Source organism: Danaus plexippus, chromosome 19 (assembly GCF_018135715.1).
Source record: "Danaus plexippus chromosome 19, MEX_DaPlex, whole genome shotgun sequence".
Lineage (NCBI taxonomy): Eukaryota > Metazoa > Arthropoda > Insecta > Lepidoptera > Nymphalidae > Danaus > Danaus plexippus.
In genome coordinates, this window is record NC_083549.1 from 5,612,025 (window position 1) to 5,638,316 (window position 26,292).

Sequence of the window (26,292 nt, forward strand, 5' to 3'; positions counted from 1 at the left end):
TCAAGTCACCCGCAAAATTACGTTACTAATTGACTAAAACACGCGACGCTCACACCAGCGACGAATAATTAATTGGGCGCGGGCAAGGTAGGGGCCGGGAGGGGCGCGGGCGGCGGCGGGGGGCCATCTGCACGGTAACTCTTACATCAGTACACCGATAATGGCACAAATTAGCCGGGGAAGTGGCAGGCGGAGTGGCGGAGTGCCGGGGAGGCAGGGGGGCACTAAGCCGGAACATCCCAGGGCGCAGATTACCGCTTGCTTTTGTAATTAACCGTAGCGACGGGCGGCTTCCAAATCCATTTCTGTGTTACATTTTCATTTGTGGCGCGCTCCTGTTCCGAGCTCGCAATATTCTGTTAACGCTCTAACTTAGTTTTGTGTTTGGGGAAGCTTAAATTTACGTCTCGCGATAACGTCGACTTCAAAGCTACACTGCTGCAATGAACTAACTTTTTGTAACATTACATATTAAATACTGTATATTATTTAGAATAAGATATCGACGGCTATTTAGGGACACAAATCAAATATGTACAAGAGATGCGTAGTGACTCAAACGTACTCTCAAAGTAATATCGGCAAAGCAATAGCCTTCAGCGATCCGAAAACACGCAAACAGTGGGACCAAAAAGCCTCTCGAAGGTGGTAAATATTGAAACAGAAGTGGATCGGAGACGTCTGGCGCGAGGGAAGGGGAGCTAGGGGCTGGGGGAGGGCAGGGAGTTCTAATAGTCTCGAGTGAGTGGCACACGGCAAACAAGACGAGCACACAAACACGGTATATCTCTTAAAATATTCATCTTGTATATCGATCTGTAATGCTCCATCTACTCGGAATGTTTGGATTGCATGCTTTATCCTGAAGTTAATAAAATAAAATGTGTGTTTCACCTACTTCGCTCCTTCGTTATAGCAAAGACAACTTAACGTGATAAATTTTGCAAATACACTCTTATTTAGGTACTTTGTCTTAACCCAGCAAAATATACGACTAACATTTTCAATTTGTGTCAGTTAAAAGATATTTCTGATAGGAAAATATATTCAGATGTATTCAATATGTGTTTCTAGCCTCTTATATTTCTGCTACGTACCATTGCCCTTATCATCAGGACGATGTATGTCGGGGGGTTTGGCGAGCACTGACAGAGGATGGTGGGGTACTCCGAGGCCCAGTAACCCCGCGGGCGGCAGGGCTCCTTGGCTGAGAAGAGGCAGTGGCGGAGCTCCGTGTGCCGGCAAATGTGCTGCATGCATCTGCTGCAAGAGACGCGGCAGGTCTGGTCGCTGTTGCTGTAAACACATGACATTGTTAGTTTGGAAGGTTTGAGGTATATTTATTATAAAGTAACAAAGAGTTCTCTTTCGATTCCCGATTATTCAATATTATAACTGTTATCGGTTTCAAACATAGTCCATACATTAAGTAAGATATTTATTTTTAACAAATTAACCTTCATCAATATTTAAATAAAGTTATAAAAATCTGTACGAATATAATTATCTAAAGGAACATAACATTAGTTTATCTAACACCTCTATCCATATAGGTGTATCTTGCTCATGGCGATGAATAAATTGCGACACATTTAGGCTGTGACTGTCGGGAGTGTCGGGAGTGTCGGGCGTACTGTCAAAGTGAATTGATGTGTCACCGCAGAGCGGCGTGCATTTTTAAAACGGGCCAGAGGCAAATTAAAAACTCCTCCACGGACCCACGACGTGGTGTTTTAAAATTTAAATGAGAGCTTTGCCGCCGGCGACGACTGTGCGAAATTGATTACTCCTTCTCCATTATTCCCCTTTTCAAATTCCCTCGTTTTTCCCTGCTTCCCGTTCTATTTCGTCACTTTTTACGCTATTATTATAAACGGCCAGGTGGCTCGCACAGAGCACAGAAGCTCAACGCTCCCGCTACCGCCTGTCGATGTATTTACTTTGTCGTCTTTTTTGAAGTTGAAAATTAATTGGTTGGGGTTGAAATTTGTTTTGAATGCTTATGATGTGATTTATCATGGGAAGGTGACGCGCTCACTTATTTTAACAATTATTTAGCAGTTTCGTTAATTATCATAATTGTTAATACAATAAATAATCTTTGTATAAACACAACTTGTACAATTATATTTGCGGTCAGAATTCAATTCAATAATAGTATTGTAGACCTGTATGTACACTTTACAACATCGTATCCTAAATTCAGGTAAGCAGAAGCCATCTTGAAATGTGAAGTTGATATAATCAGTGTAAGCTAAAGGTGAGAGCATCCACTTCAAGTTTAAAGGTGTTGCTGAAAAGCCGGGTGGGAAACCAGAGGAATCTAAACAAAGCCGAGGCGCTACGGAACGGCTGGTATGACACGACCCGAGCCATTGAGACTCACCTCACACCACCTACCACCTACCACCCGCCGCCACCGATGCGCTGCTTCCTTACCCTCGTGCTTGTTATTATGAATGACAATAATGTAGCGTTCGTGAATTTTACCGCGATATATTTTTTCAAAGTGCATTTACTTTGGGTGTTTTTAATCACTCAAACCCGACGATAGTCCCCCGGGTATCGGAACTCGTTACCCTTAACGAGTTTGCGATCCGTTTTCTTATCTAACGTTTGGTTTATATTAACTACAAATTAAAGTTTGCACGGCACCGAGATTACGGCACTGAAAAATTATATATTGTGATTGGATTCTAAATATTAGTTTATCGTTAATATTCAAAGGAGTTGTGGTACTGAATATTGAAAGCAAAGTTTTAAACTTTAAACGATAACAATAACTTAGGTATAGCTCGCACATGGTACAGATGTTTGTCCTTTATTTAATTAAAATCTTAAAAAAAATTCATACAAATTATTTTAATAATAAAAGTGACTTTTGTATAAATATACGAAAAAATATGAAGAAGCACTCAGTGATATGAAACTATATTCTACAAAGACGCCCACGTAATGTGATCTTTTATAGTGAGGACGCATTGCGTGGAAAGCTTTTGTCGCGAGAAAAATACACCGCGTTTCGGTTTTCACGGCACATTTACCAACGTCTATACACACCAGATAATTCACCATTTATAAATGGGGACGCGGTGATTCGCGCTCACTATTTATATTATATATATACATACATTCGGTGGTATTCTGAATATCCGATCTCGTTTAATATCCGTTCAATGTTAGTTTCACTGGTGGTAATCAAATATTTGTTGTAGGTATGTGTTGGTTGTTTGTGTTGTTTGAGTTCCGGTAACCTTCACACCGACGCGACGTACAATGTGCTTATTGTTTTGGTGATTTTAATATATTTGTAGTGTATTTTGATCATTAACTGTTGTACTTATACATGATACTTTATATGATTTTTTTTGTTTATATGTCAACATTACACAGAAATATTTATATAAAATGAGACGACGAAAAATTTGTATACATATAACTATCCAAACAACCAGGGAAAGCCAGGGGAATTGATTAGCATATTTTTTTCCCTCGGACCTCAAATAAAATGGACACAATAAGAACCTCGTCAAATAACTTATAAGTAAGTCAGTACATGTAACAGATAACGTATAATTTATCTTAATTTCCAAAGTAATTACTACCGAGCCGCTACTGACGAAGTAGGCTCATAATAATCTATTTAAACATTAACCTACAATTAGTTAGCTTTAATAGCATCGGGAGGAAAGTTCTACTTTAACGCCGTTAAATAAATTAATAGCAGTTAAAATGTTAAGAGCTTTTTAGAATGTTAATAAATGTATTGTTAACTTATCGCATAAAGAATCAACTTTTATATTTTACGTAGGTATGTCAGTGTATATACTTTTGTCAGAACATTCCATATAAATCCATGTAACGGAACGCTGAAGTCGTAATGCGACTTAAAATTGAATTTTCTTAAATCGCATTACCTAAACAAACCGTATTAAAGAAGTCGTCACTTAGCGGGTTCTATATTGGAGTTGATCAAATTACGGAGCGTTGTGTTCGCTTAGAGGACATCAGCCAGAAGTTAGGGTGTCTCAGGGGTGTGAGGGGTGAGGGTGTGGAGGGGCGCGGAGGTCGGTGAGATTGTGAGGGGGTGGTACGCACCATTAAGCAGAGCCCGAGGCATTGACACGCGACGCCGACACTTGTTACAACATCAGCTTTCAACATAATTGCTTCTAATCACATACACATACCTGGATATTTGATCCGATGTGTCCCAAAAACGGAGATATTCCACAGACCCGTTGGATTTAAGGTTAATGATAACAAAGTTAACGGAATCTGACGCGAGAGCTTCGTTTGTTTTGCTATGTGAATAGTATACATATAGTAAATAATCTACGATACGATAATAGGTTTAAGGACTTAAATTTGTATTTAAAATAGGAATATGTTTATAAGTAATATATAAAAATGCAAAAGAAAATGTGAGCAATAAATACAAAGGTATTATAGTAAACAGCGTAACAACGTAGATATAAAAAGACGACAAACTTAATTCTAAGCGCTCGATGTCGAAGTTAAGTGGCCGAGGAAACGTCGAACGTCTGCGATGCAATATTTATCACCGGGCCGCGAACGTGCCTGGGAAAAAATGACAAATTCATGTGTAACCATGACACCCCCGCCACCTCCACCTCCACCAACCGAACATCCCCTCGCCCTCCGCAACTCCCACTCGTGATTTATTCCGCTCGTTTTTATTAGAGATCTCACAAACTAAGAAATGTGTTCAAGACCAGTCTGTTAATAAAGCTATCTCTTGTGGAACAGATAGTGTAGATTCCGAAGAGTGTTAACCTCACGTATACGTTTAATAAGTTTAGCTTTAAAAAAACCTTCCTAGACCACACAAGTGATAGTTTCCACAGAGTATAGATGCATCTTATTTGTGAAACTCCTTATCGGATTCGTTGCGCGTATCTGTGACAAGGGGCCGCGTGTTCACATCATTCGCTACGTGGATATTGTTTCAATGAGAACAATTGTGTCATGGGTGAACATTGCGATGAGATTGTATAGAAAAGATATTACGGACGAAGGTTATAGTCTACCCTCCGGTTAGATGTCAAATAAAATCTAAACGAGTCTTGATGAACTCAGTGGAGCGCCGACAAAGTCGGTACGGGTCTTATCTATTGTTAGGGAATTTGAACATTCATACTAGCTTACAGTTCGATATCGGCTGTTACGATGTGTTAATAATATAATAATAATTGTAAATTATATTTAAAGTCCTTCAATAAATGATTCTGAAGATAATATAAAATACATAAAACATACTTGTACGCGTCAACGAACACGAGTCGGTTCGCGGAGGCACTTACAAGTGGTAAGTGATTTTAATAGACGGGCAAACAAACCCCAATTTGAGGAGTATTCTCTCCTCACAAATCGGCGCTCGGCGGAACGATCGCAAATCAGACGAGGGGCGAAGGACGAGCACCGAGCGCCGAGCGAGCTCTCGAGGGAGATCCCTTTGATCTCTCGCTGACCCGAAAATAAAAAAGGTTCGTAATAAAAAAGGACCAACATACGGAAGGTGGCGCCGCTTTTTTATTTAAATTAGAGTGTTTTATAGGGGAGGGCTATATTGCGTTTTGCCAGTTTCTCGGGGGCTGTTCGGTGATATATACAAAGATAGGAACATTGTGGAGGGCGATGAACTCTTAACATAAATCACAGAATTTCTATAACGTTTACAAACATACTTATTATATAGCGTAGTTTCGATTCCGACATTAGAACGTTTAATAGAAATGTAATAGGTACCTTATTAACAACACAACGAATTCCTGAGAGCTCGTTAAATAATTCATGAGATCGTTGATTCACGGCCAGGAGTTACAAATCACGTTCGCTCGCTAGTATACAATGTCAATATTTTGCCAACTATTTCATATATATATTGTATCTAATGAGCGTATAATTTCTTTAAAACATGTCTTTCATGTTGCGGAGGTGGAAACATTGTCGTCAGCGTGTGTTTAAGAGTACTAATCGAGTTGGCCGTCTGCCCGAGGCTCGAGATTAACAACAGTCTATCGTCCACTGATGAGAGCCGACCGAGATTCACCGCTTTATTTTTGAACTCATTATCTTTGAAGTGATTTATTTTGAAGACGGAATGAGAATACGAGACGCGGGTTACACTCAGCGAGATCGGAATCTTAAGGCTGAATTACAGAGTCCAAACTTGTATAGGTACATATTTAAATAATAGGTTTTAAACATATTAGAATCATCTCGAGTTCTCAACTACCTGCTACAGTGAACAATTATACAACTAATTAGTAAGGATTTAGGGATCTATCAATGTGTGATGCCTTTGATTACAAAATTACCTACTGAGAGTAATTATAATATTTACAACAAAATATGTATATCAAATATTCTACACTAGAAAGATCTTTTTATAAATATTCATAGAAATTGCTGTAAATTACGACGTTGATATATATATGTGAATGACTTTAATATTTCTTTTATACAGATAATTTAATTACTGAGTAATAAAAGTATTTGAATAAATAGTGTGAGTGCACTAAACGGGAGAACCCCTCTAACAGTGGCGTCGATTGTATTGTAATGTGTAAGGAATAATTGTGGACAGTGGTATTACAAAATCGCGTTGGTCGTTGTTCGTCGTTCGCTCTTGGATGTTGGATGTTGGATGTCGGCGGTTGGCGCGCGGCCAGCCGACCTAAGATCGTTTAATTAACGACCATCGAACTTTAAACCTGTTGAGAACCGCGCGCCTTCACTTACACAGACCCACTTTACAATTAACACGTACTCGCTCACTTGAAACACTTTTACTTTAACTATTTCACTTTTATACACCTAATACGTTGAAGATTTTTTCTATTTTTTTTTTTATTACATAATGAAACTTAACATTATAAATAGATTATTTGTAAGAATATTTTCGGTTAATAAAATAATGGTAAGTAGTAATTGAACATCGCTTGAAGCTGAAAATAGTCTCGTCTTAAATATACATTTAGGATTATATTAATGTCTGAATTTCTAATTGTCGTTAATGAAGCCGGCGTTCGCTTTGATATTTGAAACGTAAATAAAATGAGCCAAATAATTATATGTGAGGTAGGTGACGCGCTCTGTTGGGACAGATGACATGATGGCGTTTATACATATCCAGTGGAATTAAAACTGTACAAACACAACACGTGTTCAATACAAACGAATTAATTTCAATATTCCAGATATTAATTCTCAAATCTCAACTACAATTAAGACACGAAGTATATATAGGAGGTAATTTGAGTACACATAATCATATTGTGAGTGGAATTTTTGACGAGATAAAAGGATTTAGCGTCGAGCAAATACTTCACTAGATAAACACGACTGTATGGCAAACGTTGTTAGTGGCGTATATGATTTCCTGTTCGCAGTAGGCACAGTGGTTGTGGGAGGGTAAGTGTTGTTATACGAACCCCAATAATAGCGTTCAGTTCTGTCATCGTGACCTGCTTCGCCCTCTCCACTGCCGACGCCACTTGCTGCTGATGCTCTTGAGAGAGGAATGGCAATATTTGAGCTATTATAGCATTTAATCTCTTAGCGATCTCCGTCTGCAACACAAATTACATAACATTAAATAAATATAAGAAATATACGCTAGATTAGTATGAGTTTGTATCATTAACTATTAAACTGATGGTGTTAAGGTATAATAGACAACTTTATATCGGCAGATATTATACCGTCGATTTATATACACGATCCGAACCAATCATCTCACCACACGAATAAGACGTATCAGGTACCAGTTAACATAAAATAAATTGAAACCAAAAAGTTAAATTGGTCGCAGCCAATAACTATGAATAAACGGTACATTAAAATTCAATAAAGAGGGTATAATGAATTATGAAGCGAGCGCTAACAGCGGAGCGCGTTCTACATACAGATAGATATTTGTAAATGTTCCCACATTCCGCTGCGGCCTGCACCGCTGGCTGTCCGATCGTTTTCAATAATAGTGTTTTATAATAGCGACCGATAAGTTGGCCGGTAACAAATAAAATTAACACAATAAACAATATGCATGCGGTCAAATTAAATGATAAATCGCCCCGCCGGCTTCGTATTTATTGGCTTTGTACGTATTTTCCGTTTAAATGCACATTAATTTTATTCACAGATTTGCTGTGAATCGAGAACGAATTAACATAATGAGCTTTATGAATATGAACCGTTCTGTTATCGGGTCGTACGAGTCTTACGACACACGACCTCCGCGCGGGAGTGAGGACCCCGCCTGTATAATCGATGTTTATAAAACGTGGATGGAATTATATTAATGGAAGACACGAAGCTAATGACTGTGTATGGAATACATTAAGACTGAAGCGATCATTGTAGCCAGTGGAAATTTTTATTGTTTCATTAACTAATCAAGTGTTGGTGTCGGACCAATTTACACTGGTTACAGTAAATGTAAGATCTGTTAATACAAAAGGCTGTGTAGTGCAGTGTGTAAGCGACAAGCTCACGACCACAGCAGCCGCGGACCACAAATTGCACTTTCATTCTGGCTAAATGGACTGTTTGTCGCGAACGGTGCTTTTGTTTATACTTTTCATTCAATACGGAGTACAATATAAATTTTATAACAAAACTTTTTGAATACACGTTTATAAATATTCAATTATATGGAACATATAAACAATATTGGACATATATTATGGTATGTACATACATATGCATCAGATAAAAACAACATTAGATAAAAACGGAGGTTATATCAATGGCCGTATAAATGTAAAGGCTATATAAAATATACATAAAATGTAAATAAACACGAACCGAAGTATTAATAAAGAACCATCGAATTATAAATTGTGTAATAACCGTGAAATCTATTCGTTTGAAACGTAAATAAATATACTGTCGTTTGTAGAGGAGGCGGGCAAGTGACGCGAACAAGCCGCGAGGCCCGAATTACCGCAAATTACATTACATCCGCCGCCACACCGCAGCGCGGAGTTTTATCAACGCGGAATATCCGCCGCTCTAAATATTTATACATGCACCGAGCCGACATGTTCATTGTAAAGGATCACAGATAAATCGCACCAATACCATATTATATAAATAAAATTCTTCGACAGAAAACTACGAAACATTTATACTATCCGTGTTTATGATGTTCAACTTCTATACAAAAACATTTGCATTATTTGCATAATCAAAGACTTTCCATATAAAAAAAGTGAAATTTTAATTGAATATTTAAATACCGCATACAAGCAAAAGAAACTTGAGATAAACGTTGATAACAAATTTTATTATCTTTAATTACATCGTGTGCGTAGCGAATTAACAAAATATTACCATATATATTACTTGCACCAGTATATGTACATGGAACTAAGTTAGATAACTAAGAGTATTTCTATCCATTATAAAAGTTATTTCTATAGCCGTCTCGTACCAGTTGTGAACGGTGCGGGAATAAAAAGAGCTTACAAAAGGGCCGCAAAATACGTACTTCTGCGGGCTCTTCACAAAAGATATAGTAAGGTTTGTCATTAAGGAGTTCATCCCAACAAGAAATAAAAGAGGTAGCTCAGCCGCGGGAGGGCGAGGGAGGCTGTCGGGGGTGAGGGAGGGCGAGGGAGCGAGCACTAATGGCTCCAACACTCATCCGCTAATGCCGCGGGTGACTTCTCTTTTTGCACGATTTTCACGTGGTTTACCCGGTGCAGCTTTTAATCTGGAGTCGCATCTTGTGGCAGTCCATTTGTTCACGAACCTATTCCAGCACTCGGAGACTAGTGACTACTGTACTATAATACCAGGTCTTCATTACGCTTTATACTGCAACGTTACTTAAACTACTAAATAATAATGTACGTACAGTGCACTCAACCTAAACAATCCACGGTCGGTACAGCGTTTATGTTATCCTTTACCTTTTATACTGACTCTTACAATTAGTCTTCATGGAATATATTTTAAAACCCTGCCTTATATCTGTAATCGAGCAGTGACGTCATCATAATATTGATCATTGATCAACTTGAGTGTAAATAAATACGAAATATCGTGAGCGTCGAGTGTTCGCCGAATGTCAATATAAATTGGATTCTGTGTGCAATTAGTGCAATGTCAAAGTGCTGCTCGGGGGTGACCTAAATAAAGCGAGCCCCCACTATTTATTGTCTCTCAATTGTCGCTTAGCTGGTATCTTGATAGCTGAGTTTTTGTTATCATTAGGAGACCTATATACGAAACAAAGATATTTTTTAATTGTATATGTTATCGGTGCTTCGTTTTTAATGCTATTATATAAAAAAAATGTTTTTTTACAATGTTCTTTCCGATAATCGACTAGTATTAATTCTAACAATAAGTTATAAACAAACCGCCAGAACCGTATGTTACTTGATGAGTACATATTTGGAGCCAATTGCGTGTAACGCGATCTTCGCCTTAAACGAGTCAAGTGGAAAGAGCAGTCGTAAAAAATATTCCACTTAAAAAAATATTTGATAAATTTACAGGTTCACCTACTTCAAATTAATGATACTGTGTTTAATTAGATTTAATATATAATAAATAGTTTGGTGTTATCAAACTATAAAGAAAAATATCCAACGTAAATCTTCAACAGACATGTTTATTTAATTTAAAGTAGGTATATTAAATATAAGATAATGGTAATTGTACCATCACATCACCTATAAATAAAGCATTTATTACTGATATAAAAATAACTTGTAACCGCTTAAGATATATCACATATATAAGAAACGTGAGATTATTTATATTCGTATATAATTCAATAAAAATACATATGAAATTAATACTTATTTTTTTCTATATTATAATGAAATCATTATTATATGAATTTAAAATATTTTTTAAGGTCTTCGTATAAGAATGATGTATCAAAGAGATTTGACATTTGGAAACTACTATTATGATATTAAATTGTTTAAATTAATTATCGTTCGCTCATCATTGTTATCTATCTGGTTTGATGACTTTAAACTGTGGCAATGCGTACAATATAGATAAATAATGTAATTTAATACATCGATCCCAGTGAAGCGATTAAATTGGAAAATAGGTTTATCGTGATCTCGAGCCGTCCCTATACGGCTAAGGAATGCCATTCTTGCTGTAGACTTTCTATATTATTCAATGTATTGAACATTCATCTCCATCGCGTAACCGACAAACTTAAAGTACGATCGCGTTCTCAAAACAAACAGTGACGCCCTCGTTTCCAGCCTTCATTAACCGCCGCTCTTTTATGAATTATTAATGCACGCCGCTCAGCTTATCTTAACCGCTGAACTCGCGAAGTTTCCGCCTAATTAAACAGAACTGTATAGACAACTATAGTATAGAATAATCATTATTATCAAACCGCATACAAAGGACACAAATGGTCTGTTATTGAGAGAGCAACACAATATCCACTCGCACCGCATTCCTGGGGTTATAATTGTTTAAACTAAGACCCGTGTGTGTCACTAGCGGCTGCATATCGATATCGCAACACGCTCAGCGAACTCCAGTCAGTTAGTGACATTAATATTCATTAAAAACAAACGGATAATATAATTATGAGGCGCGCCGGCGATCGTTGAGACGTCGTTATCTAGATGCAATACAACACACCGGTCTTCATGGACATAGCAACAAAAAATATTATCTTCAAACAGCTGTTCCTTTATATGGTAGTCACGCTAATTGATACCAATAATAATTTTAGAGCAAATTGCAAATATGATGCAGCTTTCAATAATGAAGTCGTGTTATCTACGACTGGACAAAGAGAACTAACATTCTAGGGACGTAACAAAGGAGTCTTCTATTCCGTAATTGATTTTACATTGAGCGATGATTGCTAGCTTGATACTTCGACAAGTGATGTTCATATTTATATCGATTAGGATGTAATAATGGCGTTGCTAATGGTTATCATGGTATGTGTAATTGAATTATCGATTCCTATGTAACATGTTCGCAGCACTGGCTCGGAGCCGTAGGTGCGGCGTGTTGACTCTCGTGCTCCTCATCAAACAAAGCCGGCTTCCTAGCTACCCTTGTTTGTTTAGGTCCATTTCGAACGTTTACTGCCCTTTGTGTATACCTCTACTAAATCGTGACGCCTTTTTGACTCTGCACTTTTTACGAGAGCTTTCATAAGCGTTATTAAACTGTTTGCGTTACTTAGCCGAACTCAAAGTAAAAATATTTATATCAAAGTAACAACAATGCGGTTTGATATTACGAGATAATGATATTTTAATGAACAATTCGCTGGCACTATATAAGGCGGGTTTGTTAGGAACGTATCAATCATAGATCGGGTTAGTTTTTGTCGATGTAACGGGTGGGCTGTAATCACGGAGCGCCTCAGACGGCTTCAGATTCAACAACACAATAGACTTGTAACAATACAACTACAACTATATTCAACTACACCGGCAATTAGAGACTTTAATATAGTCTTCACGTTGTTAGATCAACGCTCGTTTCGTTTCCTTCTCTGTTCTAATGAGGTGTTCTAAGTCGGTGTGTGGAAATATATTTTTATAATTTATCATATTCGAGTAAGCTGGTAGTCGACCGGACCGCTATCTTAAGATTCCGTCGCGTCTGCGTGTCGAGATAACGCTATTATCGTGGATTTACTCTAAAATTGATTGCTATGATTATAGCAAATCGTAACCGTTCGGTGTAATATGAAATGATCCATTATACGATCGGTTCATTAATGATAAGTATGATAACGATAACGATATGATGACTTATGATAAGCCGCTTGTTAATAACACGTACAAGTACGTATGACTTGGAAATGTGCTATCTGTTACACGGAGATCCGTTAACAGATTTGTATGCGTGTTTAAGATGAGAACAGAAAATATACAACTTGACACATGTTGATAAAGTTGAAGTCTGTAATGTCAAAATAAAATTGATATTCCCATCCGTATGATATATTTTAAACGTATGATTTTTTTAAATTTATCTATACGTATACTACTTTGTTGCGGCTCCAATCGTGTTACTTATAGTTTATTTGTCAATATTGCAAAGATATAATAAAGCTTCTTTAATAGCAGGAGCGATCTGGAACGCGGACGAGGTCACACGTGGAAACTAGTTATCAAATTTAGATGATGTTATTATGTAACAAATAAGTATGGTTTATAATAGTGCAGTTGAAACAGCAACGGTTGTTTATTATGATCCTCGCAATTAAAACAGCGGCCCCGTGCAATGATAGCTGGATGCGACGGAATCCGGGCGTGTTTGTTTACGTAGTTTACACTGCTCTGTTTACCAGCTCGTTGTCGGACCGAAACACACATACAAACATATACATACACACGTACAAACACACACACACACACAGCGCCAACGTCCTCACATAGAACACGGACTGCCAATTAAAGAAACTGTGTCACCTCATGAATATTAAACACTAATCAATATTTAACACCGAATATTTTTCATCGCAATTAAGAAACCGTTCGTTTTGAAATTACATTTATTTTATTCTTTTAAAATTCGTCGATTCGTTATATGTATATTGTTTTCATATTTGATGTCTTTAATGTTGTCGATCGACAAATACGTAATGTCGATAAAATGTGAGTAAATCGTGAGTAATTATCACCTTGTTAATTATATGACGGTGATGTTCGGAGCGGTGTAAATGATATAAATATTTAATTGGGGATATGGCAGCGTCTCCCCCGGGCTCCCCCGGGCCGCGGGGTCTCCGGCGGGAGGGTGAGTCGTCATGTTTACGGAGACTGTTTGTTCAGTATGTTTGTGAGAGCGAGCCTCGGAGACGCTTATTGTACTGCGACCTGCGATCTCACTTGTTTATTCTATACAGCAAAGTAGGAAACGGAATAAACATGAATAGCACAAATATCTACTGGCATACAACATTTTTATATATATACATATATATTTTAAGAAAGTCCATAAATTTTGACACAGAGGTAAAATAACTACGATGTAGTAATTAATATTCAATAGAATTTGTATAAATTAAAATCATCATATAAATAATAATGGTTACGGAACAATAAATTATAATAAAATTAACCATATATTATTTATTTAATTATAATATCCTAACCGATACTGAAAGGCCGCAAATATAAAACAACGAATATCATTAAATTAAAGGTGAAAAACGTATTCGTGAATCGCAAAGCGTACACTTTGTATATTCGAAGCGATTGTGCGACCGCGACCGAGACCGCAACCGAGCGCTGCGGCTGCGGCTGCGGTCTGTCCGACCCCCTCCCCGCGACCCCCGCCAACCCCCACAACCCCAGCCAACCCCGCTGACCCCTCTCACCCCCTGCACGGGCTGTCTTTACGTGCCACACTCTCTGGTCAGCGGACTAAGGGCTCTATTTAACAAAGCATTTAAATTGTTACATTTAATCTCCTTTTGTGATAGTATTACTAATATGTATGTTAGGTTCGTGTTACTTATATTGATACAGATGAATTGTTATTGATTGTACTCAGTAGTGGATTTCATTTATTTGTTGAACAGGTAGAGGACGTGTGTCCACGGCTAGTGACGAAATAAACTTAGTCTTCGTGTTTCTCGCAATGACGTTACCGTTTTCTTTGCAAAACAATTTATCTAGATTTGTTAAAGGAAAACGAATTGTAAAAGATCTATACTATTATATTGAAAAAAAAAACTACAGATATTTATACTTTATAGTACTAAATGGCAAATAAGTGCAAGTGAAAAATGTGTGTTGGTATGTCATTGTACACGAACACAGATGTTATTCTGTACATGTTAATGCTAGTTAATATAATAATAAAGCAACGTATAACGTACACGTATTAACACGTAACTGTATCGTTAATGAGCCATTATCAAAGTTGTATGAACACGGAGCCCGCGGTAACCAACCGATGTAGCTCGCTGATAGCTTGTCCGGCAACAACATATTAGCTGTTAACTTATGTACCGACACAGTTTAATGTTAACTCACAACGATTATAATATAAAAAAATTAATATTTCATTTAATAAAATTTATATTAATTTATACAGAGCTTAGATATTTTTTGCGGTTTGAATTAATTCACTATAAACGTATAATATGTTAATGTATGGACATTATAATTTGAATAATTTAATTATGTATCGTCTTAATCATACTTCGTTAGTCGTTACTATATTGATTATCATAAGTATGTACTACGTACACGAGATGTTATTTAAGTGCACTTAAGTCGGTATTAAACATGCAATTGTTTGAATTCAAAACATTGTTCATTTTAATTTTATCTATAAATCTTTATCTATTTGAATAAACTCAATTGTACAAATAATTTTATAGATATTTGAAGTAATTATCACAAACAGGGGTAAAGCTATGTCTCACACTTCTAACGTTTAGTTCCAAAGGTATTCGTCATTATATCTTTAATCGGTTTGAATATAAAACAATGGTATTATACCAATTATGTTGTTGAAGTATTATTTTAAATATAACATTAAAGTGCAATCATCTTAATATAAAGAGATGTAACGTTGAATGTAATACAGACGAATCCCGGTCGCGGCACTAGTCATTGTTATGATGGTTTTAAAATTGTATTTCACTGTAATTACACCTCCCCCAAGGTACCGCTCGGCGTGAGGGAGTCAATGCCGCCCTTCACACAACCGTATTTGAGAACCGTCATCCAACATCTGTCACAATGCTGGAGTGATGTGTAGAATATTTTTAATGACGTCACCGATGTTAAGTAACGTCGGGCCACGAGCGTTATATTTGGTATTCTGAAAGTTTTAAGTATGCCGCCGCTGATTCGAGTGAGTCATGAATGTAAGCTTTAAGAGTGGAATAGAAATCGTCTGTTTTGTGAGTCGAGGAGCGTTCGAGGCTTGCATTATTCATGAGTGCCGTTCGACGAGCGGTCACCGAGTTCCGCGACTCCGTTATTAACGAGACTAGACTTCAAATAAATATGCAGCTCCATTGAAGTCATTACAGAGTCGTTTGAAGGCTCACCAGTCACCAGCGACACGACTGTGATATACGCCCCGAGCGAGCCGTTCAGCAACACGCATCAAATGAATGTAAAGTCGTGACTCCCATTATCGGAGTTTATTAATAGATTAGTTGATAATTATTGAGACACTTACGTTACGAACGATCCGCACAAAGATAGACTCGGAGTCTAATAGGATAGGATTGTAACGAATAATTAACTCGGACGACTGATTAGGTTTTATCTCCTTCACCGGATTTGAGAAGCGTAATTAATTAATCGGTGATGTAAGGTCTATTGATAGGTGGATGGGACGGGGGCTGGCGGATGTTTTTCACATGGAACCCGTCACCCGCAGTCATTATGGGGGTTCGTATTTGAAAACACAATTAGACTTAATACAGAGGTGATTGTTGCCGGCGAGGGTCGCTGCCAGGGGTTACTGTAAATCCTTTAATTTGGCTCCCCTATCAAATAATAAAGAGGGCCGGCGGTATCGCGTTTAGTGGTTTTATTGCAAGCGCCATCTGCCGGCTGGGACGTTGTTCCATAGATGGAGAGATAATTTCCCCTTTAGGGGTGACGGAGTGTACATTGCGAGTTGCTCGCTTTAGATGGAATCGTAGATGTATGTAGATAGAGAATTAATGCGACCCTCCGTGAACTGTGAACACTCAACAGTTATAATTTGATAAACATGGAACGGTTTGTTGAGTTCTTGATAGCATCGCATTCAAATGTATCCGTGCAACACTTTGATTTTCAATATTTTATATAATATATATATATTAAAAGGAATTTAAATTTTTATTGATTTCTCTTCTATAGACCAGTAACGATACTAATTCTGTATAATGAAAACACTTCAACAGAAATGCAGGCATTATTAATAAATATAAATTTATAAGGTAGCATAAATAATAAACATAAATAAGTAGTTGATTGTAAAGTAAACAGCATTAAGGATACTAGCCCCCGGTTGTTTCATTATAAATATAAGCTAAGCGGATTCAGCACGTGCTATGTTTTTATCAACGAGCGCCGGCGGACCGTCCGACCCTAATGCGAGGGTAAACAATCCCCCGCATATGAATAATATCAACAAGGGTGAGGACACAGACGAGCGGACTCGCAATACAGCGGCAATTATTAAATTACACAGATTTTTTTTTATTTTTATTTTAATACTGCGACCGGGAAAGTCGGTGAAGCTTAACGAGATCGGATTGTGACGAATGTTGAGAAGAAATACGTTTTACTTTCAATGTACCTATATTACGTAGTTTAATGTTTTACAATAGAGCCGTGAGAATGTGCTCGCTGGACCGTAACATAGGGGTGTCGATCGTAAACACGACTGAGTATTTTATCGATGTCCTGTGAACCGTCGAGGAGTTCGCGCGTACAACCCTATTGTTCCGATGTCGACAGTCGACACCCGTGACACTTCATGAAATCACTCCAGCGTTATAAATTTATTGCTCTTCAACTATGAACTACAGTTTACTGCTCGAACAGAGCGCTACTTAATATTTTACGATTAATACGAAGCTATTTGAAATCGTCACAAACATAAGACATTAACATATTGTCTGTGTTAGAAACAATACGAGTTAAGGAACCTTATAATGCGACATGGATGTTAATGTAATATGTTAATATACGGAAATCATTATAATAATATATATTCCCGTTCCGTTCGAGCATAAATAATTGTGGGTTCGAGAACAATACGACTCGGTGTCGATACGGCCACAATGACGATACAATCAATTCAAGACGTAAGTAGGCGTAATTCGGCACGGTCTGACTGCGGCTCCGCGACTAACGAAAAATATAAGCAATTAGTCGTCGCAGGTAAGAGCGGAACACGCGCGTTGGACGCGGTCACGGTCAGACTCGCGACCACAGAGCGGACCGATACGACCTTATTGACTTTCATTACATTGTTCAGTTGCTGTATATAACAAGACCTTGGACCAACTTATTATATTACATAAAAAAAATACGTTCGAATATCGAATACTTCATCTCATATTAAGCGATAGATCGTCAGCCGTCACGCAATCCGAGCATAAAAATAATAATGTACGACAAAAAGTCGGTAACATTAGTTAAAGTTGTTATAACACTACATACGGCGATTATAATCTGAACACGTCAAAGGGGTATTCTGGTTGACGGTCCACTGAGCGTGTTAAGTGCTAATGTAATAATCCATTACAATAAAGCGCTGCGCAGCACTGCGCTGTACTAAATAGCAGATTCGAGTTGCTAGCTACGAACTAAGAGCCATCTGTCAGCCGCAGCAAAACAATGCGACCCTTCCCTAAACCAAATCACCCCTGTTGCTAGTTTGCCAGACCCTAAACAAACAGTTCTGTGACGTTCCAAATTTGAATCGTTTATGAATAAACTTATTATTTAATATATATTTAAAATATTATATATATAATAAGTTTATTATATATATAATATTTGTATATTATATAAATATATCAAGGCTATAAATTGGAACTACTAGTTATCTATATTTTGTTAAGATTTTACACAGAAAAACAAAAATTTTAAAACTCCGTGTGCCAATATTGGATATAAATTAAAGAACGAATATTAAAAAAGTAATACAGGTCCGTTATAAATTGATATTGTTTTGGTTCAAATCACATGTTATCGGGTATTATTAATAATGTAGGATAGGGGTTGTATCGAGGCTGACAGTGGGGTATGCGAGCGTAAAATCAACAGATTACCGGGGAACCCCCGCCAGCGGACACGGACCCCTGGAACATAAAAGTAATAACTATTCGTTACCATAGCTATTGATGCCCTGCGGTTAGGGTTGTCAAGTACACTATTGTTGAATTAAATTTATGAATTGAAGTTACAGATAGGGCTGGCAACAATATTTAATTGTCCATGTATTTATATTACCTTTGCGTTTTTGTGTATAATATAAACATTAGTTTTGTTATTCCCAACAGTCAAGTTTTATGAAAATTTTGACAATATAATATTTTTTTTTCAGTTAAACGAACCGTTAATATTAAGGATTTCTAACCCTACGCTTAACAATTTCAACTATCAAAGTATCGGTAAGTGGAAGATATTTCATTTTCAATAGCACACAATAGGGGAGTACGTACGTAATATTCTCTCCCCAAATAATCCCAGTTTCAATAAATCGCTAGCAATGAGGTAAACGCGGATCAAAACACTGCCATTGTTGGAAGTGTTTTTTTTTACCTTTGTCAATATTAGTGAAAGGCTCGCAAATCTCATAGCACGACGCCCCGTGAACAAAGAAGGCTATAAATTAAAAAGCGAAATGTAAACAGAACTCGGCTTGACCATACTTCGAGGATCGGAGCCCCCCTAACCCCCGAGACTCCACCGGCGAGGGCTGCGGCCACGCTGTCAAACAACGTTTACCCAACAAACAGGAGCGCAATAACTGTTTTATTTTTTCAATTTTACAACATTCATTTTCCCCGTGCGCCACTTTGCTTCACTGCTAATAAAATATCGCTATTTTTCACTTCCATAATACGTTCGGTGAGAAGACCGATCGCGGACCGTGGAAACATTTAGCAAATATCTCATAGTATGGTACTGCAAATTAGTTTCAAAACTGTTAATGAATGAATATAAGACCACATACCTGTTTGTGCATTTCCACGTTGAGCCCGTATGACATTTCATAGTACTGAAAAATAAACGCGAAACATTAATAGGATCAATTACATTAGTGTGGTACAATGTTTATGTGACACAGAAAGCTCTTGGCAGGGATTAGCTTCCTCGAATCATTTGAGGCGAGTGACTAAACATCCGCAATGGCACATTCTGGACCACAGCCAGAAGTGTTCCCGACACATAAAAACCCTCGCGAAAATTTCCTCTGGAGCGTATTAAAATAAATTGCAAGCGATTTGGCAACACTTAATCGTGATTCATATCGCTACGGAACGACCGTGCGGGAATTAGGGACTGCCAAATATCTATCCGCTCTGTTGAATTATCGCGACGATTATTTCTAATAAGTCACAAAAAATCGCTGATACTATTTGATGAACGTTTAATTTTAACATATATTTGAAAATGGAAAAAGATGGATGTTCTTGCTCTACGTTCGGTGTTGCCAGTGTTAGTATAAATTAGTAATAATTTATATACTATTTAATGATAGTCTAAACGCGTGTAATTCAAACTGGCGGTCCACTTGTCACGCGACTCGTACGTATTATTCAAGTCGGCCATTATCTCTAATAACGGGGGCTAAATGGACCGCTCGTTCAATGGAAGCCAGCAGGCCGATGGACAAAAGACACGTTACACGTCACCAAAAGTTAATGATAATAAAACATTTGTATATATAAACATTACATAAAATACTCACCATAACATAATGCCTCTGTATTTCAATTTTTTCACTAGCCAGTTTCTCGCATTCTAATTTTAAACTGGAACAAAAAAAAATAATTTCAATAATCTTTTTCTTTTTTTTTTTTTGTTGTAAGTCGTCGATGAATTCGATTTCTGTGAACCACACAAATCGGACAACATGTTTAAAGAGCACTCATGAACAAGATAAGCTGTAACAACAAGTAACTTGTTTTTTGCGTTATCTATAATAATCGATATTCATTAGCAATAGTTCTGGCTTGTTCATTTTTATCGACGCTCCACTGCAGCTACAATCCATATATGGCATTAAAATTATGTATATTTAGACAACAAAAAATATATAATGTATTCGTCGATGTTTATCTCTTCGGATGTATTTTTTACCTGATTGTCATTTTTAATGGTAACAAAGGAACACAAAGGACTGACTACTTACTAACAAACGGTATAACTTATATCTGACGTCCAGAAATCCCGAATGCGGACCCTCTTAGCCGATTTACTTCTATTTTTTAAATAACTCGACGCATTAGTGACGAGATTTATTTATGATGATAAATAAGTCGATGATTTAATTTAATTATAGGTTTTATCATCTTAAATTATTTACGTCGTTTTGTTTCATTACATAATCATTTTAATACAAATCCTTATAACACCAATTATATAGCATTTCTAATCATAATTGATCGCATTTTTACATTTATCATTTTAAATAAAATGATTAAACACTTACTTATGATATTGAGCTTGTAAGAAATTAAATTCCTCCTTAATCCTGTCACATGACTCGCCCACCGTGAACTTGATGGGTTGCCCGGGCTGCGGGGGGCCCTGCAGACAAACATCACACACGTCAATATTAACATTCAAATACAATAAGCGTATATGCATCAAGAGGCACGTCAGACGCGCCACCCCATCAATCTTAACGAATAAAAAACAATGAGTATCACAAAACAAAAATTACACGCATCCCAAATTACCATAATACAAATTATCCTTTAATGACCGCGATCCAGTCGGAGGCGCGATTAATAAAAAAAGGAGGACTCGCATCTTAACACAGAAATAACGTGAACATGCGAGCACCTAATAATAAAGCAGAAATAAAAAATAAAAAACGACTCCATAATAAGAAGCGGGGGAAATAAAAATAAAGCGAGGGACAACACACGGTCGCCGGGAGGCCGGGAGGCCGGGCGGCCGGGCGGCAAAAAATAAATAACAGTCTCTCGACGGCGCGAGAAACAAACGGGCTTTAAAAATAATAAAAGGAGCGTAAATAAAAACGTAAAAGGAACTGGCGCGGCGTGTAGACCTTGTAAATGGAGCCCGGACAATCGGCTCGGGGGAGATGTGCCGGGAATTTAGTGAATGTTACGGACGAGACGACCTGCGGTCAGACACTTCATGATGTAGCCACACATGCAGGCACACAGCCGCTAACTAAGACGGCTGAATGATTTGGACTTAGCGCTCATTACTATTAAGGAACAAAAAAAAATTGTACCATTCCGTTCAATACATCCGCGGACCTTTTGCTAATAGCCAATTCGATCGCGTATTAAAAATGCTGTTTACAAGTCTGTCCGTGTTCGTTTATACGAAACTTAATTCCACATAAAACAATGACGCTATCGGTAGCCGTTTAGACGCTGACTTGAACAAAACAAATGGACGCATGGGGGCTGACATTCCTGCATTTTATTGTTCATCCGAATAAAAAAATACTAAAGTTTTTATATTTATCGTTGGTATAATTAAAAATGTGTTTTGCATTAAAATTACTTGAGCTCATTGCGTACGGAGTTTTTATGAACATTACGAGCTCTGTGAAGACATTAAACCAATTAACTGGAAATTATAATGGAGCCGATGTTATCAACACATAAAACAATCATAAATGTATTTCATATAAAAAATAACATCGAATAGTTCAGTGAATAAAATCTAAAGGCTAGTGATATTACAGTTTGATAAACGTTTATATTAAATTCGGTGAACCGCAATTATATTGTTAATATCGAAGGTAATACTATACCGTGTGGTCATTTATAAATGATTTTATACCAACTACAGCATACATTGAATTGAATTGTATCACAGAACGCCAAGAAATCCAAATCCGTCTAATGGTTAGCTTCTTAATAGGCGATTATTTGATAACCCCCAAAAAAAAAACTCCGACAATAATAGGCCGAGTAAACGCTCCCCTAAAAAAAGATTCCCATAAATTATCGCCGTAAAGGTCGAATTAAAATACAATGAAGAGTTTTTGAGTGGCCGTATTGTATGGACGATGAAAGGCCCGCATCACAAAAACAAAACTTTACAGAATGCGTTTAAACGGATATAAAAAGGTACGTGTTCTTATTTCATATTATTGAATACGTCTACCTGTGCACTGCACGCCGAACACTGTACACGGACGATTCCTTTGTTGGTATTTCAATGAACCGAATGTATTCAGGCGAAATTTTATACGTAGAAATTTGTCGAGACTCGAGACGATGTTTTTTTTTTATCATTATTGTTTACGAATCGCGAAGAACGAGTATGTTTGAAATTAGGGATCTGTTGTGAGCGGAGTTATTATGAACTAGTTCGAGTACGCCTCGAGTCTAGCTCGATATAAAAACTTAATGGCTCGCGATTTGATGCGGTTTAAAGTAACTTCGCACTCGAACAAGCGTGCTATGAGATTCCTCGAAGAGAAATAATCCAGCGTAAATGGAAGCGGTCATAATGAAACTTATCCGAGTACAGCGATAATGGAAACGGTGTCTTTAATTATACATGCACTTGGTCTCCGAATTACCACATCTAGTTTCCATGAAACATGTATATCGATGTCAAGTGTTTATTAGTAATATTAGATGCCAGCTAAAAATATACACAAGTTCAGCAGCACCGTAAACATTTAAACACCATTCGCACTTACAAACCAAACAGGCATAGACAAATATTTAAACGCAGAGATTGCTTTCAGACTTCACTATGCCGAGCTATTTTCGTTCTAACTAATATAGTATTAGAGTTGATAAACGAGTGGAGGCCTTGTAAATTTACGACGTACCATTGTTGGTAGAAAAATGCTAGTAAAACTAATATGGTAGCGCTGGGATCAGAAAGCTCGTTTTACTTTCTGAGAAGTCGTACCGCCCATCGTGTTCGGTGACAAAGGTCCGCTCAGACCTAAATCCCTTGTTTTGACATATAACATTCTACGAACAATTTGTTACAAAATACAATTTAACTTTATACATACGTTTTTATATCGTCTACGCTTTATATGAACGGTGGGCGTTATGCGTACCGATTGATGGCGTCTTGCTTGTGACGAGGAACTGTTAGCATACTCTAGATGTAGTGTTTGTTGTGTGATAAGTTATCTAAGATATACAGATGTGGGGAATTATTTCGGACGAACGTTGACTCAAGGCGTCCTTATCACGCCAGCCCTGACACGTAATCCCATACAAAATATACATTTCCTATACCTGCTCGACGCCTACATACAAATATTCACAGATCTCGTCACTATCAGACGTGTTATATATACCGACTTATATATATTTTTGTTATATTTGTTTTGCAGAACTCGAGTGTTTGCGTGAAAGTGTTCAAACAAGAGTATTTGTCGAGACGTGTATCCGAGACGCCATCTCATTTGTTCGTAGCGGTAATTCCGTCTATCAAATATTGACCGAGAGCCGAGTGCCTAGGACGCGACACAGATTTTAGGCAAACATACAAAATAGGCATTTACATTCCCCCCTCCTCCTCCAGCGTTCCCCTTCCCCCTTCAAAGCTTGTAAAAGTCAAGAACTGGTGTCGTAAAAGAGTCGAGTAAGATCCTTATGTCATACATTATATCGTTAACACCTACAGACTGTTAAAATTTGTTCTACCACAGACATTGTGTGTGTAATTATGTGCATATATAAAACGAGCACTTAAAGCACTAGGCACTCGAGGCGAGCGATCGTAGTGAATCTGCTCAATGACCAACTTTGCGCCTTATAAATCACGAGTATTTTAGTTGGACTTCAAATTGTTTTGGTTATAAATACTGAGAGCATCTATAATTACCGACGTATTGATGTTAACAAGCAATACATATGCAATAATTTAAAAATATAATTACATGGATTTTTAAGTATAGGAGAAATCAAGAAATAAAAATAACCACTTAGAATATATATTTTTGTACATAAAACAATTCAAAGTTCGTTTAATAAACGTTTATTGCTTGTGCAATTTGTGTTATTACCAACTGGGCACGTATTTTTTTATTTGAAAACCACAAGTAACTGTCAAATGGGTAACAAATGACAGTAACAAGCATTAATTTCCCATTTGCCCGTTAAACATAAACATCTAACTAGAATCATGTGAGGTGAACATTAAAGTTATTCCCACGATTTCAAGTACATATGACTATTGACACTATGTATAAAAAATATATAGCATAGTTATAATACAAAAAAGTTACGGTGTTTATAGATGTTAATAGAATAAAAAAAAAATCGTATAAAAAGGCAATTTGGCAGCGGATGTTTAACTTTAAAGAAAAAAAAAAAGAAAATGCGTGTTTAAATCGATTCTTTAAATTGCGTTCGAATTTCGAACTCCGACGGGAGCGACGACAGATGTAGCACAGGATTGTTAGTAATTTAGAACCGACGGGGAAATGGACTTAATTTACAACATCATTAAGTTGAAATAGGCTTGGCTATAATGAAGCGTACGGTTTCTGAGAACTTCATATTGAGAATATAATTGTGACATAATAGTTTCCGCTATTATGAACTTTTGTTCTGCTAGTAAAGTTGTAAACTTACAGTTATTTTTGTAAATGCCACTCCGCCTGTCGGGTATTATATACTTTACAGTCAATTTCACAGGTAATACAGTGTGTCTGACATTATTCCGGCGGCGGACTCAACGTCACCGCGGGGGACTTGTTTGTTTCTTTACAACGGTACCAAGACAAGATCAAGAAACATTTACAATAAGATCTCCTATTATACGATAAATACAGAATCATAACAATGCTCACAGGTAATTTATAATATGTTTATTACCACCGCAGACCAATCATAATAACTATCTCACGTTTGAACCGCAAAATAATGGCAGCCGTTAAGCACGAGTGGAACATCAGCGCTTTCCCTCGGCTTTCACACTATAAGCGATTCATCATAACAATATATGATAATGGGAGGCGAGTTGATTATCTTGGATATGATTTATATTAGTACCGGATGCCTGGCGGCCGCCACGGCAGCGGCGGCAGCGGCGGCGTTCATCGCGCCCGCGCTAGGATACATTCCCACGTCAAACACACGCGCTCATCGTCCGGAGCACAAGAGGAATCCAGGGCACAGCACACACAACACTATAACACTATTAACACCACGCGCCGATATCGCGTCAAGTCACACGTTACGTTACGCTAACAATGATCACACAACACGTCCTGCACGCTCGACTGCTGCGAGTGAACTAACCGTACGAGGGGCGCGGGGGGGCCGGTTCGTCGTCGTCGTCGCCCCCCTCGCCCCGGCCGCTCCCCCCGACACCCGTGGACGCCGCTGCCGTACATATTTTCTCGAGTCGAATTTTTCGTCGACTATCTTTATGTTTGAGGAATACTCAGTCGAATCGTAACTGTACGCTCTAATAGATAGATGCGTATTATTTGGGGATCTCCATTCTCCAGCGTCTCCGGAGGGCAGCGGGACGTCTCGATGGTAACTGTTCCACAACTCGCGTACTATGATATATATATATATTTATATGTTTATTGTTAAAATGTAACTGCTTACGTAGACAAGTTTGT

At 37.6% G+C, this 26,292-nt stretch overlaps 1 protein-coding gene across 1 annotated transcript in view; it reads right to left on the reverse strand.

Moving 5' to 3' along the window:
• The window catches only part of LOC116768271 (protein groucho-like), a 40,997-nt gene extending 15,028 nt beyond the window's left edge, over positions 1-25,969 (reverse strand). The window contains exons 1-6 of the mRNA XM_032658959.2: positions 25,712-25,969; positions 21,181-21,278; positions 20,437-20,500; positions 19,699-19,743; positions 7,458-7,595; positions 1,098-1,296 (exon numbers count right to left, since the gene is read on the reverse strand). Of these exons, the coding sequence (XP_032514850.1) occupies positions 1,098-1,296; positions 7,458-7,595; positions 19,699-19,743; positions 20,437-20,500; positions 21,181-21,278; positions 25,712-25,780 (613 nt within the window). The 5' untranslated portion in view covers positions 25,781-25,969. The remainder of the gene's footprint in view (positions 1-1,097; positions 1,297-7,457; positions 7,596-19,698; positions 19,744-20,436; positions 20,501-21,180; positions 21,279-25,711) is intronic.
• Positions 25,970-26,292: the final 323 nt, after the last annotated feature.